The sequence below is a fragment of the Sciurus vulgaris genome (assembly GCF_902686455.1).
Source record: "Sciurus vulgaris genome assembly, chromosome: 12".
Taxonomy (NCBI): domain Eukaryota; kingdom Metazoa; phylum Chordata; class Mammalia; order Rodentia; family Sciuridae; genus Sciurus; species Sciurus vulgaris.
In genome coordinates, this window is record NC_136473.1 from 110,429,148 (window position 1) to 110,450,597 (window position 21,450).

Below are 21,450 nucleotides of genomic sequence, written 5' to 3' on the forward strand. Positions count from 1 at the left end.
AGAATTAATGCTTTCTAGGTGGATCAGGTCACCCAAAGGTGATGGAAGGAGAAGAGGGGTGGGACAGACAGAGGGCAAATATTGGTCAAAGTACGTTGCTCACATGTAGGAATTCATCACCATCCCATGCTTTTGTACAATTAACATGCAGAGATGGTGTGGGCCTGTAATCCCAGCAGCTCTGGAGTATGCAGCAGGAGAGTCTCAGATTTGAGGCAATTTCATGAGGTTCTGTCTCAAAATAAATAAAAAATAACAAATGTCTCTGTGGGAGAGCCAGTGTGTTCTATGTCTGTATTTTTAATGTCAAAAATTGGAATACTTTTTATCGGAAAAATGAAGCAGGATTATTCATGTCTTGGATTAAGCAGTAACTGATATATGGTTTTGATAAAGGTATCATGGTCACAAATATCATTACCAAAAGTTGTAATCTCTGCAGAAAGTCAAATTGAAGAGGATCGAGGGTCCCTTTGTAACACTTAATTGTCAATACCTTTAAGAAGTAGGTCTATTTGGTATAAGAATGTTTATGCAATAAAATACAAATTTGGGCACATGATGGTCTTTCTCTGGGATTTTCATAGGACTACTTTGCTAAAATAACAGATCTTTGGCCAACAACAGATCTTTTTTAAAAAATGCTATATATATATAATAAGACACTTTTATGTTATTACTGGGTTGGATTAGGAAGTACAGAATTTATAATATAAAAAAATTGTGATTTGTATTTGCAGCAAAAAAGGAACCTATCTTTGATATGCTAGCAATAAAAACTGTTTCTATCTCATGATAAGGTTAACCTTTTTTATTGATAATTATATTTTTATTGTATTATTACTTTTGTTTCTAGCATGATGTGAAGAATCATCGCACCTTTTTAAAGCGAACCAAATATGATGACCTGCGCTTAGAAGATTTATTTATAGGCAACAAAGTAAATGTCTTTTCTCGACAACTAGTATTAATTGACTATGGTGACCAATATACAGCTCGTCAACTGGGCAGCAGGAAAGAAAAGTAAGAAAATAATTACATAACCTTATTTTTCATTCAAAACAGTATGCATGAGGCTTGGTACCATATTTCCTGTTTCTATTGTGTTTTCAGAAAGTGGAGATTTTTCAGTGATCCAGTTCAATGTTATGACATTTTTAGAATAGTTTGGAGTAGATTCTGTGATTTAGTGTTCAATCAGAATAACAGAGTGATATCCGTAGTCTTAGGCAGTGATTATTTTCTGGGGAAAAAAGACAAATTTTTAATATGCCCATCATTTTTTATAACATGTATCTCATGGGAACTAAGAATATTTGAATGTACAAAATCTTGTTTTAAGAAAAAAGTGACTTATGGAAGGAAAGAGAAGTATTGAGTGTAGAAAGCTCAGTGGGAACTCCAAAGCAAGTAAAGTTGTGGAATTGCTAGGAAGGCTTTGTGGAGGTGTTTGGGCTGGATAATGAAAGACAGATTGAATTTTTACCAGGTTGAAGAAGTAGGCTGGGGCTCTGGTTAATAGAATAAGCATAAGCAAGGGTAGAAGGCAAGAATTGTACATCTCATACTGGGAGAAGCCTGTTGCTCTCCCTGGATAACCTGGTTCAATTTTTGTAAATGTTGAGTTTGTAAGATAGCAATCTTAAGTTAGGATGGTGGGTGTGAAGAGGAAAGAAGGAATGTGCGAGGTTAAAGAAGTGGAGGGATGGTGCTGGGAAGCACACAGTGGCTGCTAGCTATTACACAAGGTGCAGTCTTGAATGGTTTGCATGCATCATTGATTTAAGCCCCACATTATCTCCACTTTGTAGACTGGGAAGGTGATGTTTAGCAGTCTTAAGTAACTTGGCTAAGTTTACAGAGTAGAGACAATATTAAAACTCAAAGTCAGTCTGCATCAGGAATGGCAGAATTCAACCAGAGGAGAATGGGTAGGACCTGGAAAATGGTTCCCTCTATTCTGTCTTAATTAATTTTTATGTCTTCTGTGGTACTTACTACATCTCCTTATATATTATAAGCACCTAATCTGTGTTAGCTAAATGAATTAATAAATAACAATTTAAAATTTATCAATTCTTTTTCCTGTTTTCAAATTGTGACTTCTTTTGATCTAGTTAACAAGGAAGTTCTTGTCTATGTTGTTTGTCACTAATGTTGTTTATTCTTGAACTTTACTCATAGAAATAACATATCCAATAAATATTGACCACCTGATTAATTAAAGACAACTGATTAATTAAAGAAAGACTTTGAGTGTTGTAAAAAGGACAAAAAAAAAAAAAAAAGGGAGAGAGAAAGAAACCGTATTTAAGCATGATACAGAGAAACTAGTTTGTCTTTCTTTTTCACAGTTGTATCCCTAAAGATGTTGTGGTGATATGTACAATACTAAATTATTTACAGGATGTGTCCCACAAAAGTTCTGAATGATCACATCATTGAAAATAGCTGGTGTGTCAGGAGGAAGTTTCCAGCTGGCAGCCATTCCTGCTTCCTCCCTTCATCTCTCCAGTTGCATGTTGCTTGTGTTGGTCAGTTTTGCAGGTTTCAGTCATTGACCATTTGGCCTTGTTTGTGGTGCCACAGCACATCATGGTAGGAGTAATCCAGAAAGGAGGCCATTCGACTCATGGTGGGGAAGAAAAAGAGGAAAAGGAAGGGCCGGGTCCTATACCTTCTTTGAAGCCTTGCCTCCACTGACCTTAAGCCCCCCCACTAAGTCTTTCTTAAAGGTTGCCAGTTGCACCACGGGCTGGAGTCCACGCCTTTAACACATGGATGTTGGGAGACCCTTATCCAAACCCATGATGTACAGAAGCACAGTATAGTGTCCTCCACATGCATCTCTTCAGTCTTCTTTTTGTTTATCAAAGTTATATTTGTCATTCTGATTTTCTGATTGATTTAGAAGATATAGAACATTTTGGAGATGGTAGCTGAAAATTTGGCTTTATAGAAAATAAGAACTTTTGATATTCTGTTTCTTCTGAATATTGATTTCATTATTACACAATGACAGTTTACTTTTCAGTTTCTACTTGCAAGTTACAACTTTGTAAGACTAGAATTATATTTGAAATGAAATTTTAATTCTTTGATCATCTTTCTTGGCTCTGATTTCTATGATGTATATTTTGTATTGTTTGTAGAGTTTTTTTCGCATTTATGGGGTGATTGGTGGGGTAATTAAAAGTAGGGATCAATGGTGGAAGTTAAGTTATATGCATGAAAAGCTCCAGAAATCAGCAAAGTATTTTTATTATATATTTCACTGATTTAAATCGTTTTACCACTTTTTCCTTCTGATTCTTTCTTAATTGCCCATGGGCAGCGAATACAGCAATCATTTGAGTGATTTAAATTAATCTCCAAATCTAAGAATTCCAAAGATATTGTTTCACTTCAATGACATTACAGTAAGCATATGGAAAAATGTGTATGTCTATCAGGGTCCCAAAGAAACATCTTATACCTAATAATTATAATTTAGTCTAGTTTTCAGTGTAGTATAACATCAAGGAAAACTGATGAGCTACGTGCATACCCAGCGCCTTTCTTCCTGGAGCAAACCTATAGTGAGGGGGGTGGGTGAAGTTGATCTCCAGGGAGCCCATCAGCTAATTTCGAAGCAACTATCCAAATAATTCAGTGTCATTAAACTTAACTCATAGATTATCCTCAAGTTTTCAGTTCCCTTTGAAGAAATCTGACATTTGATTCACATATCTAGCCTCTTTTATAAAGACTTTATCAGATGGATAAAGGTTATTAGTTCAGTTTATTTGAGGGTCCATCACAGCAAAAACAAAATAATGGTATGAATTCTTTTGTTCTCATGGAGATGTACTGATTTGATTAGAATTCATTACACTGAAAAGAATTGTGGGTAAATAGCAAGCTGTATTTAAGTTGAGACCTGTGCTTCCAAGGGTTTTAAAAGTACTTTTCTTGAAGGCAGGGTGACTGACCTAAATTACCTTTTGAAATTTTTGATACAGCCCAAGAATTCCAAGTATTTGTTTAGCATAAATATGCCTTATAGATAATATTTTTAAAGGTACTGAAATAGTACTCTATATATTTTCAAGACTTACATAGTTTAAGAATACTTATGAATGAACATACATTATTTGGTATTAGAATTTGATTCATATACTTTTTTATACTTGGAGATTTGGAAATATCATCAGATATCTCTTTGAAGAAAATTTATGAGGAGAGAATATCATAAAATCTTGGCTATTTAAACTTTGAACTAGCCTTTGGGTTCAGGTATTTTATACTGAGGCAGGATTATAATATTGGGATATAAGAGTATATGAATTAATTAAAAGACATTGAAATTAATAAATGCTAAACATCCACCAACTAGAGCAAAAGAAGTTTAGGATAATGTAAAAAGTATTCCCTTCTCTTCCCCTGGTTGCTGTAGCACTGTATGTCCCTTGCTTTTGCTCTGCCTCTCTGGCTATTTCCTCTGTTTTTCTGACCTCTTCTTAATAGAGAAAGCTGAAAAATAGTGCTGACATTTCCCATGTTTCTGTCTGAGGGTCTTTTTTTTCTTATTCGTGCACCCTGTGAGAGAATTCTCTTTATACTCATGACTTCAACTGTATGTTGCTTTCCAAGATTATATTATCACTTCTGCTGCAAAACCATATATTCTTCTCTTTTCTGTATCTTTCCATATGGACTTTACATAGATACTTAAATATAAACAGATTCAAAATTGAATTGATTCTCTTTCATTGAAAAGCCTCCTTTTGAACTCCCAAGCTTCATATTCACTTAATCACAGTCTTAGAATAATGGGAATTCCTTGAGTCCTATTTGTACTTTAACCCTACAGCCAGAAAGGTATCAAACTTTACCCATATATTTATCTCCTTTGGAAATCTCTTATTTCCTTTCTCTTCCTTCTTCATGTCATGTCCTTTGTACCTTAAATCATCCTCTTATCATCTTTTGAGCTCTGTTAGCTTCCACTTTCCCCTCCATATTATTAACTGATTGAGGATAAGTAATTTCAGTATCTGAAGTATTTGTAGGTCTCTCTGTTCGTATTGTTTCTTTTCATTCTCTCCTATGTTGTTTTCTTGTGTGTGTGTCTGTGTGTAGTTATCTTTATGCGATGATGACTATTGTTTGTGGGTGTATTTTGTATGTATATGATGTATGTGCACTGCCTATTTATATATGAAATATTGGAGGTACAGAAGGAAGTGAATTTGTTCCCTGGGAAAAATTGTGTTGCTTCTGCCTATTTCCTGTAGACATTAGCAACCTGTATGATCATTATCCAGGCTTAGAAATTAAGCAACACTTATGTAACGAGAATGTGTGCTTTTGGATCATGTTCATGTTATAGCTGATGGTCCCAGGTTATTATAGGGAGGATCATCTATTGCATTTCATTCCCCTCTCCTGGTAATGTAGTATAGATTAAAGTTGAAGTTTGCCACTCAGGCAATGCTGGCAAGTCTAAAGTTGCTTTCATTGTCACTTTCCTAGCACCCTCATAATTACTATCTAGTCAATTCATCTTTACTTTGAAAAAATGTTTAAAAGATATCTTACCTACTTTTATTGTTTTAGTTTTCAATGTAGGGATTGCTCTGAGTAGTTTGCCATTTTTGCCAAGCTTGGTGCATTTCATCTGTACCATAGCCTGCCTCACGTGAAGATGTTTTCCTTTATCCACAAGGAAAGCACATACTATATGCTCACAAAGAAAACATAAAATAAACCCTAAGTTTAGCCTTCAGTTGCCAGGTTCGGTGGTGCATGCCTATAATCCCAGTGATTTGGGAGACTGAGGCAGGAGAATCACAAGTTCAGAGTCAGTGTCAGCAGCTTACCCAGGCAGGCCCTAAGCAACTTGGTGAGACCCTGTTTCAAAATGAAAAATAAAAAGGGCTGGGGATGTGGCTCAGTGGTTAAGTGCCCTGGGTTCAAGGTTCAATCCCTGGTACCAAAGATAGATAGATAGAGAGATAGATAGATAGATAGATAGATGAATGATAGATAGATAGATAGATAGATAGATAGATAGATAGATAGATAGATAGATAGATAGATAGATATAAAATGTAGAAAAGAAGCTAGGAGAGATTCACATCTGTAATCCTAGGTGAGGTGGTAAAGCCAGAGGCCTCCTTGGTGGCATCTGAAGAGACCAGCCAAAGGGCAGTAAAAGCTGAAGATAAGACTGTGGACTTCATTATAAAAGGAACATCCCAGAGAAGGTTGAATTCTCAGTCCCAGCAAAGTTCTGATGGTTTTAGACTTTTTAATTTTTAAATCTGTGACGCTGGGGATCAAACTCAGGGCCTTGCACATGTTAGACAAGTGCTCCACCACTGAGCTACATCCCCAGGCTAGTTTTAAAATGTTGCTGCTTGTTCACAGAAATTGATGACTGTTGCTATCTTATATTTTAAGAGTTAAGGTTTGTGAAATATTCTTCTAGAGTTTAAACATAATTTATAGGTTAGGTTGGCTTATAATGATTAAATAAATTGAAATAAAAAGCAAGATTTTTTTATTTTGGTACCAGGAATTGAACCTAGAGATTCTTTACCACTGAGCCACCTCATCAGCCCTTATGTTCTTCTTGATGGTAAAAATAGCTTACTATGAAAACTTTTCTCCTTTTATGGATTCCTTGAATTAATGCCAATATTATCAGATCACTTGAAAATATAGAAGTGGAAGTAGCAGCAATTCTTTATCATATAGATTGAATTATTCCAACTGGCAGGTTTTTGTGTTACATCTGCAAATATTATTCTTGCAGATTTGGTGATGATGTCCCTATTTAATAATATTAACAGTAACACTATTTATGATGTGGAAGGAGCACAGACCTAGAAGTCTTCTGAGCTGTGTTTTGGCCTGAAGATGGAACTAATCAGTTGTGTGACTTTTCCATATTACATACACACACACACACACACACACACACACACGTGTGTGTGTGTGTGTGTGTATATTTTTTTTTTTTTTTTTTTTTAGAGGCAGGGTCTCACTGAGTTTCTTAGGACCTTGCTAAGTTGCTGAGGCTTACTTTGAACTCGTGATTCTCCTGCCTCAGTCTCTCCGTATTATCTCTTTAGGCCTCGTTTTCTCATCAGTAAAATGACACTCCTGTTATGTCCATTTCCAAAATTCTATTAATTCAGAGACTTCAGAGGAACATTGCTCTGATGTATCCTCTAGAAAGAAAGCATGATTTTAGAAATTAGGATGGTGCTTGCTGTTCATATACATTGTTGGGTGAGAGGACGTTCGTCTCTGTGTATCACCCATGCTATGAATAAAGAGTCAGTAGAAGAATTTATAATTATTTCCAAGTCAGTGCTGAACCCATTAGATAGCATACGTGTTTAAGTCTGGGAGACCAAAACCAAGCTTCTAATATACTCATTACAACTCTCTAGAGATGTCCTTGAGATGTCCTTTGTAGAAAATGTCCTATAAGAAATAGAAATTTTAAATACCTGTTTTCTAATTTAGGTATATTGAAAATAGCAATTTTAGTGTTTTTTCCCCCTAACCATTCTTCTTTTTTTTTTTTTTTTCCATATTGGATACCTAATTTTGATTTCCTTGGAAAAAATACTAATCTTATTTAGTATAAGTTTTTAAGTGAAGTTTTTAAGTGAACTCTTTAATATACCTTTCTATATACTTAATTTTGATGTTGATTATCTAGAATGATTTAAGGAAACTACCATTCCTTGAGAGTTTTAAATAAAAACTGAAGAACAGTGTTTATTTTCACATTTATTCCTTGTTTTCTTACAGAACATTAGCCCTGATTAAACCAGATGCAGTAACAAAGGCTGGAGAAATAATTGAAATAATAAACAAAGCTGGATTTACTATAACCAAACTTAAAATGATGATGCTTTCCAGGTAATTTTTTGATCATTTTCAGTTATGTAATGTCTGATTTTGTTTTTTAAAAAACTTTCCTGTCTTTCTCTTTGTTGTCTAAAATTTAAAGAAAACTCTTCATTGAATGACAAAGAGTAGAATATTAATTTTATCCAAATGAGAAAAATAAAACAACAGGTTATCAGATATAAATAATCACTGAACTCTAAACAATTAGGAGTTGTGAGATGATCCTTGTTTAACTATTTGTTTTCTTTCATAGCCCCATCTCCTTCTATAAGACCAATGGTTGATAGTGGTAATATGTTCTTAATATTTGATATATAAAAATGACACACTGTATATAAGAGATAGAAGAGGAAATGAATATGATTATTTCTATTTGTTCAGGTTTTCAACAGTGATGCATTTAATTTCTTCTAAGTATATTTAATGGGTGAACATGCCTGCTCACCACTCTGAAAAGCAATGCAATGTATCTTATCAGACATTTTCTAAGTTATTTAATGAAAATAAGACTTATTCTACTTAGCTTTATCAAAAAATAAAGTAACTCCAATCCCATGATAAAATGGTGTTTCTTTCTTGGGAATGACAAGAAAAATATTTACAATGTCCAAATAAAGATGAGAGAGATGGGACAACTTCTCTGAAAAAACTGAAAGCCTTTGGGAAAAAGCACAGTATCTTTCCATGATGTTGGACACTTGATTTTTAAAAAATTTCATACCCAGTAGGTATAACAAAGACAGAAATTTTCCAGAGGATGAAGAATGGAGGCAGGCATCTCTCAGGGCAGAGCCCCTCTTCCCTGGAGTCACATTTTGGTTGGCTGAGTGTGACACAGTAGCACAGTCTCTGAAGGGGCCTTCAAGTGGCAATTAGGAAGAACTGGCTCCAGTGTTCTTGTATTATTCCATTAGTTCTTCTCTTTGGTTTTGGTCAGGTGCCTTCTCTCTGCTTCAAAAAATCATTGGTTCCTAGATTTCTATTCCGTGGGTCAATTGCATTTTCATCTCTGAAAAGAGGGACAACAGGAAACAGTGAACATTCAACCCAGTTTTAATAAGTGTGATCCGGGAAATGATGACAAAATGCCCTCAGTTTTACCTCAACAGTGACATGTTTTAATCTGAAAATTTTCTCCTATGTAAGATCTCCCTGTTTCCATACTATATGGAGACAGTGGCTTACATTTTAGAGCAGAGTCTATGGCCAGATTGCTTGCAGCTATGCTACTTTCTAGGCATGTGACTGACCAATTTACCTCTGTGCTTGTTTCTTCATTTGAAAAATGAGGTTCATGATAGTGTGTATAGTTTAACACAATATAAGGGCTACATGCATTTAATGTCTCTAGACCTTTAGTGTTTGATAGTGTGGTGTCACATTTCCTATGAAGGGATGCTGCTTGTTTTTCATAAAGGCCCTGTAGCACATAAATAAAGATCCTGGAACCAGTCAATACTTGGGAACACCATACAGCATAAATTTGTAGAGTTTTTTTTTTTTTTTTTAACCTTGAAATTTGTTAATTCCATCTGTGCTTTTTAAAACTCGTCACCCTTTGGAGTGCCACAAATTTGAGTCCTTCTAATTATTTTCTACACAAATATTTGCTCCTTTATTGTTGTGTATTGCCACTAATCTGTTATCAGACCCTTTTTACTGGCCCTTCTTGGAAGCCAAGTTGCATGTTAAACCAACATTCTTGTGTCCACAGCATCGTAATAGAGAGCTCCCAAATCACCCTTCCACCTTTCCTTTAGTTGGAATCTGACTCTTCTCCAAGAGCTTCCCTTTTCCTTTAGCCCTTTTGTGTAGGCTGCTCACTCTTGAATATTCCTGTGTCACAGGATCATGACAGGATCAGTGTTTTATCTCCCTCTGTAAATCTCCATTCTTTCACAAAACAACTTGTTTTTGGAAGATCATGCCATACATTGAACCTCATTTCCATTCTTCAGGTCACAAACTCCACATTTATTATTTGGGCATTTGGTTTATAATCTTTGTCTCCACTCCAACTTCTGTTAGTAGGGATCAACATCTCTGATCATACAGGATTTTTGGCTTTATGGATAATTTGCTTCCCCATCTCAATGACTTCCATCATCTTTTCAATGAACTACTTCCATGGCTACATCTTTTTCTTGAAGCATGTTCTATGTGTATTCTTTTCTTTGTGCTTTCCCTGGTGGTCCCATCCATGTCCACGTCCATGTCCATGTAATCTCTACTACTTATAGGTGAAATGCAAGCACATCTCTAGTGCTGACTTCTCTCAATAACCATCAGTCTGAAAGTGATCCTGGATTCATGCTGATTATCCCCCATTTCTAGTACCTACCTGATTATTTAAGTCTTCTTACTTCTGATTTATATACATCTTTGAGAGCCTTTCCTTCCTTATAATTCCTATCACACCTGTCTTAGTATAGGACCCTGTTCAAGTTGTTAAAGCATTTAAATATACTACTGACTGATTCGCCTACCCCTAAAGTTAATGTTCTTTAATTACTCTTGATTACCCAAGATTGCTTCATTCTATTCTCTATATTGCCAGTAGAGTGAGACTCATAAACAGAATGGAAATCTGAGCACATCCCCATCCTCTTCCTTAAACCTTTACTGGTTTCCCTTTGCCTGCTAGAGAAAACAGACTAGCTCTTTGGGGGAGTACAGAAGACCCGTAGTCATCTGACCTCACCTACCTTAATAGGCTCACCTCTTGCCACTCCTTCCAGAGGCTACTTGTGTTTCAGTTACTTTAATATGCCTTGCCTCTCACCTCAGTGCCATGGAATTGCTTAGCAATTCATTTCTCAGAATAGATAATATGGTTAAGTGACATATGACAGTATTCCCTTTTTTTTTTAATGACAAAGGTGTCAAGGATAGGTGGAGAATTACAAAGTTACAGTGCTATGAGTTTCTTTTTTAAAATTTATTTGTTCTTTTTAGATATATATGACAGTTGAATGTATTTTGATATACCATACATACATAGAATATAACTTCCTATTTTTGTAGTTGTACATGATGTTGAGTTTCACTGGTCATGTATTCATATATGAACATGGGAAAGTTCTGTTCATTTCATTCAACTGTCTTTACTATTCCCATCCCTCTTCCCTTCATTCCCTTTTGCCTAATCCAGTGAACTTCTATTCTTCCCTATACCTCCTGCCTCCATTGTGTGTTAGCATCCACATATCAGAGAGAACACTCAGCCTTTGGTTTTTTTGGGATTGGCTTATTTCACTTAGCACGATATTCTCCAGCTCCATCCATTTACCTGCAAATGCCCTAATTCCATTCTTTTTTATAGCTGAGTAGTTCCATTGTGTATATATACCACATTTTCTTTATCCACTCATCTGTTGAAGGGCACCTAGGTTGGTTCCGTAGCTTAGCTATTGTGAATTGAGCTACTATAAACATTGATGTGGCTGCAACATTGTAGTATGTACATACTCAGGAGTGGGATAGCTAGATCAAATGGTGGTTCCATTTCAGGTTTTCTGAAGACTCTTCACACTTCTTTCCAGAGTGGTTGCACCAATTTGCAGTCCTACCAGCAATGTATGAGTGAGCCTCCCCTCCCCATCCTTGCCAACATTTATTGTTACTGGTATTCTTCATAATTGTCATTCTGACTGGAATGAAATAGAATATCAGTGTAGTTTTAATTTGCATTTCTCTAATTTCTAGAGATATTGAACATTTTTTTCATAATATTTGTTGACCATATTTCTTCTTTTGTGAAGTGCCTGAACAGTTCCTCTGTCCATTTATCAATTGGGTAATTTGCTTTTTTGGTTTTAATTTTTTGAGTTCTTTGTATGTCCTGCAGATTAATGCTCTATTGGCAAAGATTTTCTTCCGTTCTGTAGGCTCTCTTCATGTTCTTGATTGTTTCCTTTGCTGTGAAGAAGCTTTTTAGTTTGACATCATCCCATTTATTTATTCTTGATTTTACTTCTTGTGCTTTGGGAGTCTTGTTGAGGAATTTGGTTTCTAAGCCGACATGATGAAGATTTGAGCCTACTTTCTCTTCTAGTAGGCATAGGGTCTGTGTTCTAATGCCCAGGTTCTTGATCCACATTCAACTGAGTTTTGTGCAGGGTGAGAAATAGGGGTTAAATTTCAGTTTGCTCCGTATATATTTCCCGTTTTCCCAGCACCATTTGTTGAAGAGGCCATCTTTTCTCCAGTGTGTATATTTATGGTACCTTTGATGTTACAGGATTTTTTAAGAAAATTAAGTATAACTAAAAAGAACAAATAAAAATTAATTTATAAATCCTTGTGAAATAATGATGAATTTCTTCATAAAACCAACATAAAACTCATAGATAGTGACACACTTGATGATATCTATCTACTTCTAAGCCTTGGAAGGGAGGAATTAGATAAGAATAAGGAGGAGAAATTCAAGCACTCTCATTCTGGTTTCAACTTTAGATTTTGAATGGAGATGACTATGGAATTAGTGACATGTTAGAAGTAAAAAAATACTTAAGAGTGTCCTTTTCACTGATATTAAAGATCCCTTGGAGTTAAATTTGTGTTTGTGTTGGACGGTTTAGAATTTATCATTTTAGTACTCTTCTAGTGCCTCTTCTGATTTACTCCTTGTGTGAGTTTTTCAGATACTCAGTTTTACCCCATTTTAAGCTGCTGTGTAATATATTCATGTCACATTTTTATAAACTCTTTACTGTCTAGATTTTTTTGTTCAGTTGGTAGTAGAAAGAGTACACGCAATCAGAGAGACTATCAAAATCAAATCTTCCTATCTTGCCTTTACTAGTTCTTTGACCTGAACAAATTATGTCACCATGCTAAACTTGTTTTTCTCATATGTAAAATGAAGGTGATCATACCTACTGCAATATATTGTTGAGGAATAAATACAATTTAATCATTGCATGTAGTGGGCTCTCAAAATATGTGAGTTGTTTTCCCCTCCTCAAGTCTTGTGAAGAATTTTATTCTGTGTACTTGTGTAGTTTATTTTTATAATGTCTGCATAGCCTTCACCACCCACACATTTGTTAATTTTTTCTTCTAATCCATGTTCTCTCATCCACATCTGCCTGTGCTCCAGAATGGGCTCTGCCTTCAGATTTATGCTGGTTAGGATGCCAGTCTGTCAGCTTGCCTTAATAGTGTAATGGGGGTCCCTAACTTAGCTGAGGAACCTGGACAAGTTGTCCTTGATTTCAGCTTCATCCCACCATGAATAGAAAAATAAATGCTACCTCTTCTATTCATTTTAATTTTATGTCTCAACATAGAAATGACTCACACTTGCAAAATATTCAAAAGGGGCACTCTCTCTCTCTCTCTCTCTCTCTCTCTCTCTCTCTCTCTCCCTCTATATATATATATATAAAGAGGTTTTCATCTTTCTTTAAGCTAAAATAATAATTTTCTTATATAACTTTTAACTATTGTCATTTTGATTATTTTATAGGAAGGAAGCAACCGATTTTCATGTTGACCACCAATCAAGGCCCTTTTATAAGTAGGTATTTAATATGAGGCTAGTGGTACATAATGGAGGATATCCTAGAAAACTAAAGTTATATACATATGTGCATAAGTATGTAGATGTCTATATATTTTTTTTTTGGGGGGGGGTTCTAGGGATTGAACTCAGGGGTGTTCTGCCACTTGAGCCACATTTCCCTACCCTTCTTATTTTTTATTTTTATTTTATTATTATTTTATTTTTTAAGTCGTTGATGAACATAATACCTTTATTTTATTTATTTATTTTTATGTGGTGCTGAGGATTGAACCCAGGGCCTCACATGTGCTAGAGCACACTGAGCTACACCCCCAGCCCTTATTTTTTATTTTGAGACAGGATCTCATTAAATTGCTCAACCTAGCCTTGAACTTTCAATCTGCCTGTCTCAGCCTCTCGAATTATAGGCATGTGCCTCTGTACCTGGCAAGAAACATATTTTATAATTCAAAAGTTTATTTCACGAGAATAATCTGTCAAAGGACCAAAACAATACCTTGCAACTGCACAGAGTTCTTTTCTAAGAATTATTTTCTGTGTCCTTTTATTAGATAAGAATTTTATATCTCAGGCCAGGCATGGTGGTGCACGTCTGTAATCCCAACTACTTGGGAGGCTGAGGCAGGAGGATTGCAAGTTCAAGACCAGCCTGGGCCTTAGAGAGACCCTGTCTTAAAATTAAAAAGGACTGGGGATACAGCTTAGTTATACCATGCTTGCCCAGCATGTGGGGGGCACTGGTTTTAATTCCCAGTACTATAAAAAAAGAATTTCATGTGTTTATCATTAAATAGCTTAAACTTTAATCAAAAACAAGTGGATGATTTAAGTTACAGGAAGTATAGCTTTCTTGAGTGAGTTAAAAATGTAGTAATAATTATATTTTCTGATGAATACTTTTGATGTCCTTTTAAAGTCTCTTATTTTGGTACTCTTGTATATAAAAAAAATCATAGAACCCTTATATTTGAACTTAAATAGTTTGGTATATATTTTGTTTATTGAGATATGACAACTAATATATATTAGAAACAATCTGTATTCTGAATATTTGGTATGTAATTAAATTTAAGTGAAAGTGGTGCATACTTAATTATTGACATACAAAGGAATGCTTACATTTCTAATAAGGATAAATGTTATTTACTCAAACTTCTACAATAGACATGCCATTTGGTATCTTATACAGTGTAGTGTTTTTTAAAGCTTTATATAAGAAAATTACTGTTATAGATTTTTAAAAATGTTTTTTATTAGTTCATATTATAGAAAAGAGTGGGTTTCACCCTTTGACCTCTCCTTCTCCCTTCCCCTGACCCTCTTGTTGTACCCTAATGGTCCCCTTCTACCTTCATGAGACCCTATTTTCTCTAGATTCCACATATGAGAGAAAACATGAGGCACTTGTCTTTCTGATTTTAGCTTATTTCACCTACCATAATGCTCTCTGGCTCTGTCCATTTTCCTGAAAATGTCATAATTTTGTTCTTTATGACTGATAAAACTCCATTGTGTGTCTATATACCACATTTTCATTATGCATTAATCTGTTGATGGACACCTAAGCTGGTTCCATAATTGGACACTTGTTAATTTTGCTGCTGTAAATGTGGCATTTCATGTATCTCTAAAGTAAGCCGTCTTTAACTCTTTTGTTATAGATTATTTTAAATCAAGCCTTATAAAATATTCCTAAGACTTGTTAGAATGGGCATATCCAATTTTTACAGATTTGTAGAAATTATTATAATAGGTTCTTTTATATGTTTATAGCATTGGATTGCAAATCTTAGTTTAATGTCTTATATGTAATTAATTTGCAGTAAATTTTATTAAGTGGATGAATTATATAGTTGGTTTTGGGAAAGAGGTAATGAAAGAATAGCAGCAGTAATCAGATATCGCTTCATGAAGCAATATCTTATGATATACTCTACCCTATATTATTACATGATAAGCTCATATTCTTAGAATGCTACATTAACAGGACTTTAGATCATCAGTTCCTTGTGGGAGGAATCTTATTTTATAGCATAGATTCTGATATGTAGTAGGCTATCATCAAATGTTTATTGAATGGATAAACATGGGTTTGGTACCTTTATTTGGGCACCTTAGATCTAATGGTTGGTTTGTTGGGGTTTGAGGAGTAGCTAAGGGCTAGCAAAGTATGTGCTAGGGGATCCTGTGGTCTTAGAGTGGAGGGTGAATACCACTTCATACGTTGTATTTCTTAGAAATAGTCTTCAAAATGAATTGGAGTGGTGAAGTTCTAAGGGAGTAAGGTAACATGGGAGTACATGAAGGAAGAAATGTACAGTCCTAAGTTAATAGGCACAAGGGCTGTTACTCCCTGCTCCTCCCTCCACAGTGCTGTTCTCTCTCTCTGATGTGGACAAGAGAGAAACATGGGCTCTCTCTAAAGCATGCTTTGTGTCTGCTTATTGCAATAGCAAGGATACGCACTCCTTTCACAGTTAAACTTGTCATTGCTGTGTTGTGTACACATGGAAGTGTACATTCCCTGGGGGATGGTGACTCATTGCTGGATTTTTAATCAAGAACCTCTGTATATGTTTTGAAATTTAATATAGGAATAACTCAGTAGCTTTTATACTAATAAGTGGATATTTCTTGAAGATCCATTGATACCTTTTTTCTTTATCCCTAAACCAAGTCAATGTTTATCAATAGAGAGTTCTTCATCATTCTTTGAATTCTAATAGTTCACACACACACACGCACACACACACACACACAGTGTCAATGAAATAGTCTTAATTCAATCAAAGTGATTTTTTTCTGCTAACGGTAATTGACTTGGCATTACTACTATATTGATTTTTAGTGAACTGGGCTATGTCAAGACACTTAGTTTACAAAAGGCTTATCCTGCTCATATAAAAATTCATTACTCCCAACAGTAGTTCTAAGAATATAATATTCCTGTCTGTGTTGAAATATTCACATTTAAATATATCCATGTGGTTAAGAGAGAAGTCTAAGTTGGCAAAAGCAAACCAATCTTCTGCCTGTTTTGTAGTGAGATGATCCAGTTTATTACAAGTGGTCCTGTTATTGCCATGGAACTTTTAAGAGATGATGCAATATGTGAATGGAAAAGACTGCTTGGACCTGCAAACTCTGGGGTGGCTCGTTCAGATGCACCCGGAAGCATTAGAGCACTTTTTGGAACAGATGGCATAAGAAATGCAGCTCATGGCCCAGATTCTTTTGCTTCTGCTGCCAGAGTAAGGTTTTTTTTAAAAAAATATTTCAATTGTTGTAGTTTTGTGAAATGTATCAAAGTAAAGCATGTGTCCTTGGTGATTCAGGATGGCTCTATACGGCTGATCTGGTACTGAGAACACCTTTGACATTGGGTGTGTTTCCTTTGTGAACTGCAGTGTTTCCTTTGTGAACTGGTGGCCTGGTCTTTCTCAAGATAAGTTTTCTGCAATTAAGACTCATTTCTTATTCTAAAGACTTAAATTACTGAGTCTCACAGATGTTATAACTATTGGATTCATGTATGAATAGTAGTTTATGGAAAGTAGATACTCAAAAAGAAGGCATCATTTGATACAGCCTTTCTTTGATTCAGACCCAACAGTAGGAACCAAGGAGAAATACTGCAGCTGGAAAATGGAGCATGTATGAAGAAGCAAGAGCCACCGTTTTTAACAACAAATTGAAAACATACATGCGGCCTCCCTTTACCTTGAATTCCTATTAGAAACTGCCTATAATTTTTTTTAACTGTCATGTTTAATGTTCATTGCTTTCTGTTTCTCAGCTGCCTTTGAGCACTCACTGGAAGCAGACCCTTCAATTAGAGTCTGCTTTGTCCCTACCATTCCACTGAAACTATTTTGACTGAGATAACCAGTGTCCTCTTAATTTTAAAATCCAAGGAAAAATGTGCATCTCTTACATTATCCTTCTGCTACATTTAATATATTTGAGGGTGTCTCCTTTTGAATACTCACCCTATTTTAATTTTGTTAAATCTCACCATTGATGTTTTTCATACCTTGTAGACCATGATCTTTGCCTTGTTAATTGATTTTTCTTCCTTCACTTTCTCTCGTCTTTTTAAGTGTTGGTATTATTCACACTTCTTTTCCTGGTCTATTGTTAATTTTACTTTAATTTTCAGTCTTCTGGTCTATAAAATAGGTAATAGTTGCACCTGTATCATGGAGTTCTTCTGAGGATTAATGAGCTTATTTATGTCCTTAGGATAGGACGTAGAATATAATATTTAACGAATAGATAATAACTTTTTAAATTATTATTGATACTTCATTTTAATTGCACTTCCCAATCTATATCTGTACATTCTACTAGACATAATGCCACTATACAGTCCTGTACTACATGACAGTATTTACGTCAGTGATAAGCCACATAGGTAACAGTGGTCCTTGAAGAGTATATTGCCATCTTAGTTGGTGTAAATGCACTCTGTGATGTTCACACATCTCCTTGCCTTTCCCCCAACCTTGCATCTTGTCTCTCCCTGTGTGCCCTGTTGTTCTTGCTCAACTGTGTATGCTCATTCTGCCACTTTGCCTTGGAATGCCATCTCTCCTTATGCCCAAGCAATCTTTACTTGTCCTTTAAAATTCAGCTCAGAGTTCTTCAGCATTATGGGTACAAATTCTTCATTCAGATATATGATTTGCAAATATTTTCTCATGGGGTATGTGGCTTGCATTTTCCATCTCTTCGACAGTGTCATTGGGTGAGAAGTTTTTACTCTTGATGAAGTTCTGCTTTTCAATGTATTCTTTCATTTATTGTGGTTTTGGTGTCACAACTAAGGAACTGTTGCCTCACCAAGTATCACAGATTTCTCTCCATTGTTCTGGAAAGTTTAGTTTCAGGTTTTACATTTGTCTCTGTGGTCCCTTTTGAGTTGTTTTTTCTGGCAGAATTTGCTGAAGATGATCCTTCCTGCACTTAACTGCCTTGCACCTGTGTTGACTGTATGTGTAGGGCTCTACTTCTGGACTCTGTTCTGTGCTTTTTATCCATTAGTCTCTCAGTATGCCAATTTTATATTTATTTCAAAAATCACAATTAAAATTCAATAATAGATTTGAGTAGGCATGTCATCAAAGAAGATAGATGAGTGGTAAATAAGCATGTGAAAAAGACAGCTTTGTTAGATATTAGAGAGTTGTTGATTAGAACCACACTTCCTAAAGACTGACCATAGCAAGTGCCTAGGATGAGAAGAACTAGAATTCACCACAGTCTCTGCTGGGAATTAAAAGTCATGCAACCACTTGACAGTTTAGAAGTTTCCCAGAAAGTTAATGTACATCTCCCCTATGACACAACCATTCCACCCTGAAGTGTTTACTCAAGAGAAATGAAAGAAAACGTCAGTGCAAAGAGGACTTGTGTGCAGATATTCATAACTGCTTCATTCTCACACCACACTGCCCGTCACTTGTGTCTCCTCAATTTACAGTGGCAGAAACTGGGACTCAGGGAGCTTAGTTACCTTGCCCAGTTGAGGACTTGAGCCCAGACACTGGCTCCAGAGCCCCTGTGCTTAGCTACTGTTCTCCACCACACGTGCTGGAAGTAGGCACCTGCTTTGCTTTAAATGTTACAGACTTTTAGAATTAAATTTTAAAAAGTATAGGAAAGAAAATTTGTCATTACCAATCCTTCCAGCAAAGTTTTGAAGAGATTACCTATTTATGGGCATATTCCATCCAGCTCATTCCTGTGATCATGTGTATAGTTTACATACTAAACATCATCTTACATTGTTTTAATTGGATTCCTTTTTCCATTTGATATTTTATTATAACATTTTAGATGACTTCGTATTTTATTAATGTTTTGGATTATTTTCTGAGAACAGATTTGTTATTTTAGGTTATGTAGAGAAATCTAAGTATACTTTTTGCAGTTTTCATCTGGGGAATTTACAAAACTATTTAAAATTACCATGTATAGATGAAAAGTTTCAGAAAAACTGTTAACTGGAAATCATTTAGCAATATTTTTATATTATAATTAAGATACTAATATAGGTTTGTCAAATATTTTAATGCAATTACCATGGGATCTTATTAGGGTGAAAATTTATGAAGCAGTGCAACTATAATTTTATGCTTTGTTTAAAAATTAATATGCTTAAACTTTATCAAATTGAATCTGGAGTTTTGATTTGTTGAAAAGTTTTTTTTTTTTTCCTTTTTATATTAGACAATTTAGGGAAACATAGTATCCAAGAATGATAGCACAAACGTTTGCAAGGAGAGCAGCTTTATATAAAATGTTTAGCCCCTCAAATCACAAAAGAACATGAAGCTTCTGTGGTGACTTTATATTTATTCTGTGAACACTTTGAATTGGTTGCCATAACAGTGACCTACTAAAAATGTTCTTGCAAATGTTATTTTGGATTACTAGGTGGGAGGAATATAACTAATGACACAGGGAAAAAGAGAAAGCACAACATAGAGCCATAAGTAGAATTGTTTACTTTTACAAAGAAGTGAGATATGTATGTACAGGTACACACACACGCATACACACATACACACACATGTGTGTAAAACCTCTATACTTTTTGTCTTAAATAAATATTTGTTCATCATATGTGAGTATCTGGGAAGCTAACTTCCGTTTTTAAAAATTGAACAAGAAAATAAATTAGAATTTGAGTTTAAATAATTGGCCAATTTTAACAAGTGGTTGAGTAATTCGTTACACTAAAGGTAGGAGACTATAGCATTTTTTTTTCACTTAAGAACTAGATATGACAGAAAAAGTTCAGGGCTTTGGAGTCATAATGACATGGATTTGAATCCTGCCTTTGCCACATTAACTTTCAAGGCCTTGGTACTCAAAATGAGCCTCATTTTTCTCGTTTGTACTGTGTGGCTATATTTATTTATTTTTATTTTTTAATTTTTAAATTTTAATTTATTTTTATTGTAAACAAATGGGATACATTGTTTCTGTTTGTACATGGAGTAACAGCATACCATTTGCGTAATCATACATTTATGTAGGTTAATAGTTTTTGATTCATTCTGTTATTTTTTCCTTCCCCCCACCCCTCCCACCCCTCTTTTCCCTCTATACAGTCCCTCCTTCCTCCATTCTTGCCCCCCTTCAACCCCCCATTATGTGTCATCATCTGCTTATCAGTCAGATCATTCGTCCTTTGGTTTTTTTGAGATTGGCTTATCTCACTTAGCATGATATTCTCCAATTTCATCCATTTGCCTGCAAATGTCATAATTTTATTATTCTTTATGGCTGAGTAATAGTCCATTGTATATATATATATATATACACCACAGTTTCTTTATCCATTCATCAATTGAAGGACATCTAGGTTGGTTCCACAATCTGGCTATTGTGAATTGAGCAGCTATGAACATTGATGTGGCTGTATCTCTGCAGTATGCTGATTTTAAGTCCTTTGGGTATAGGCTGAGGAGTGGGATAGCTGGGTCAAATGGTGGGTCCATTCCAAGTTTTCTAAGGAATCTCCACACTGCTTTCCAGAGTGGCTGCACTAATTTGCAGTCCCACCAGCAATGTATGAGTGTACCTTTTCCCCACATCCTCTCCAACACCTATTGTTGCTTGTATTCTTGATAATTGCCATTCTAATTGGGGTGAGATGGAATCTTAGTGTAGTTTTTGATTTGCATTTCTCTTATTACTAAAGATGGTGAACATTTTTTCATATGTTTGTTGATTGCTTGTAGATCTGTGAAGTATCTGTTCATATCCTTTGGCTATATTTATTTTACTTAGCACTTGCAGAATTTATAAGTTTCTGAATTTCATCCATTCCAAAGTATTTATTGAGAACTACTAGTGAATAAAATGCCTGGCTTGAGTTTCTGTTTCTTCTGATGGGGAGTGTCAAGTAATAAACAAGTCGGTAGACATAGCATTTTGGTTGGTAAGTGCTTTGATGGAAATAAAGAGAAAGGGAATAGAAAAACTAGGTGGACAAGGAC

General features: G+C 35.2%; 1 protein-coding gene across 5 annotated transcripts in view; it reads left to right on the forward strand.

Annotated features, from left to right (window-relative positions):
- NME7 (NME/NM23 family member 7) overlaps window positions 1-21,450 on the forward strand; it is a 201,046-nt gene that overhangs the window by 38,467 nt on the left and 141,129 nt on the right. For all 5 annotated transcript variants that reach the window (XM_079106075.1, XM_079106072.1, XM_079106073.1 and 2 more), the window contains exons 3-6: window positions 857-1,023; window positions 7,810-7,920; window positions 13,385-13,435; window positions 16,485-16,692. In XM_079106075.1, coding sequence (XP_078962201.1) covers window positions 857-1,023; window positions 7,810-7,920; window positions 13,385-13,435; window positions 16,485-16,692 — 537 coding nt within the window. The remainder of the gene's footprint in view (window positions 1-856; window positions 1,024-7,809; window positions 7,921-13,384; window positions 13,436-16,484; window positions 16,693-21,450) is intronic.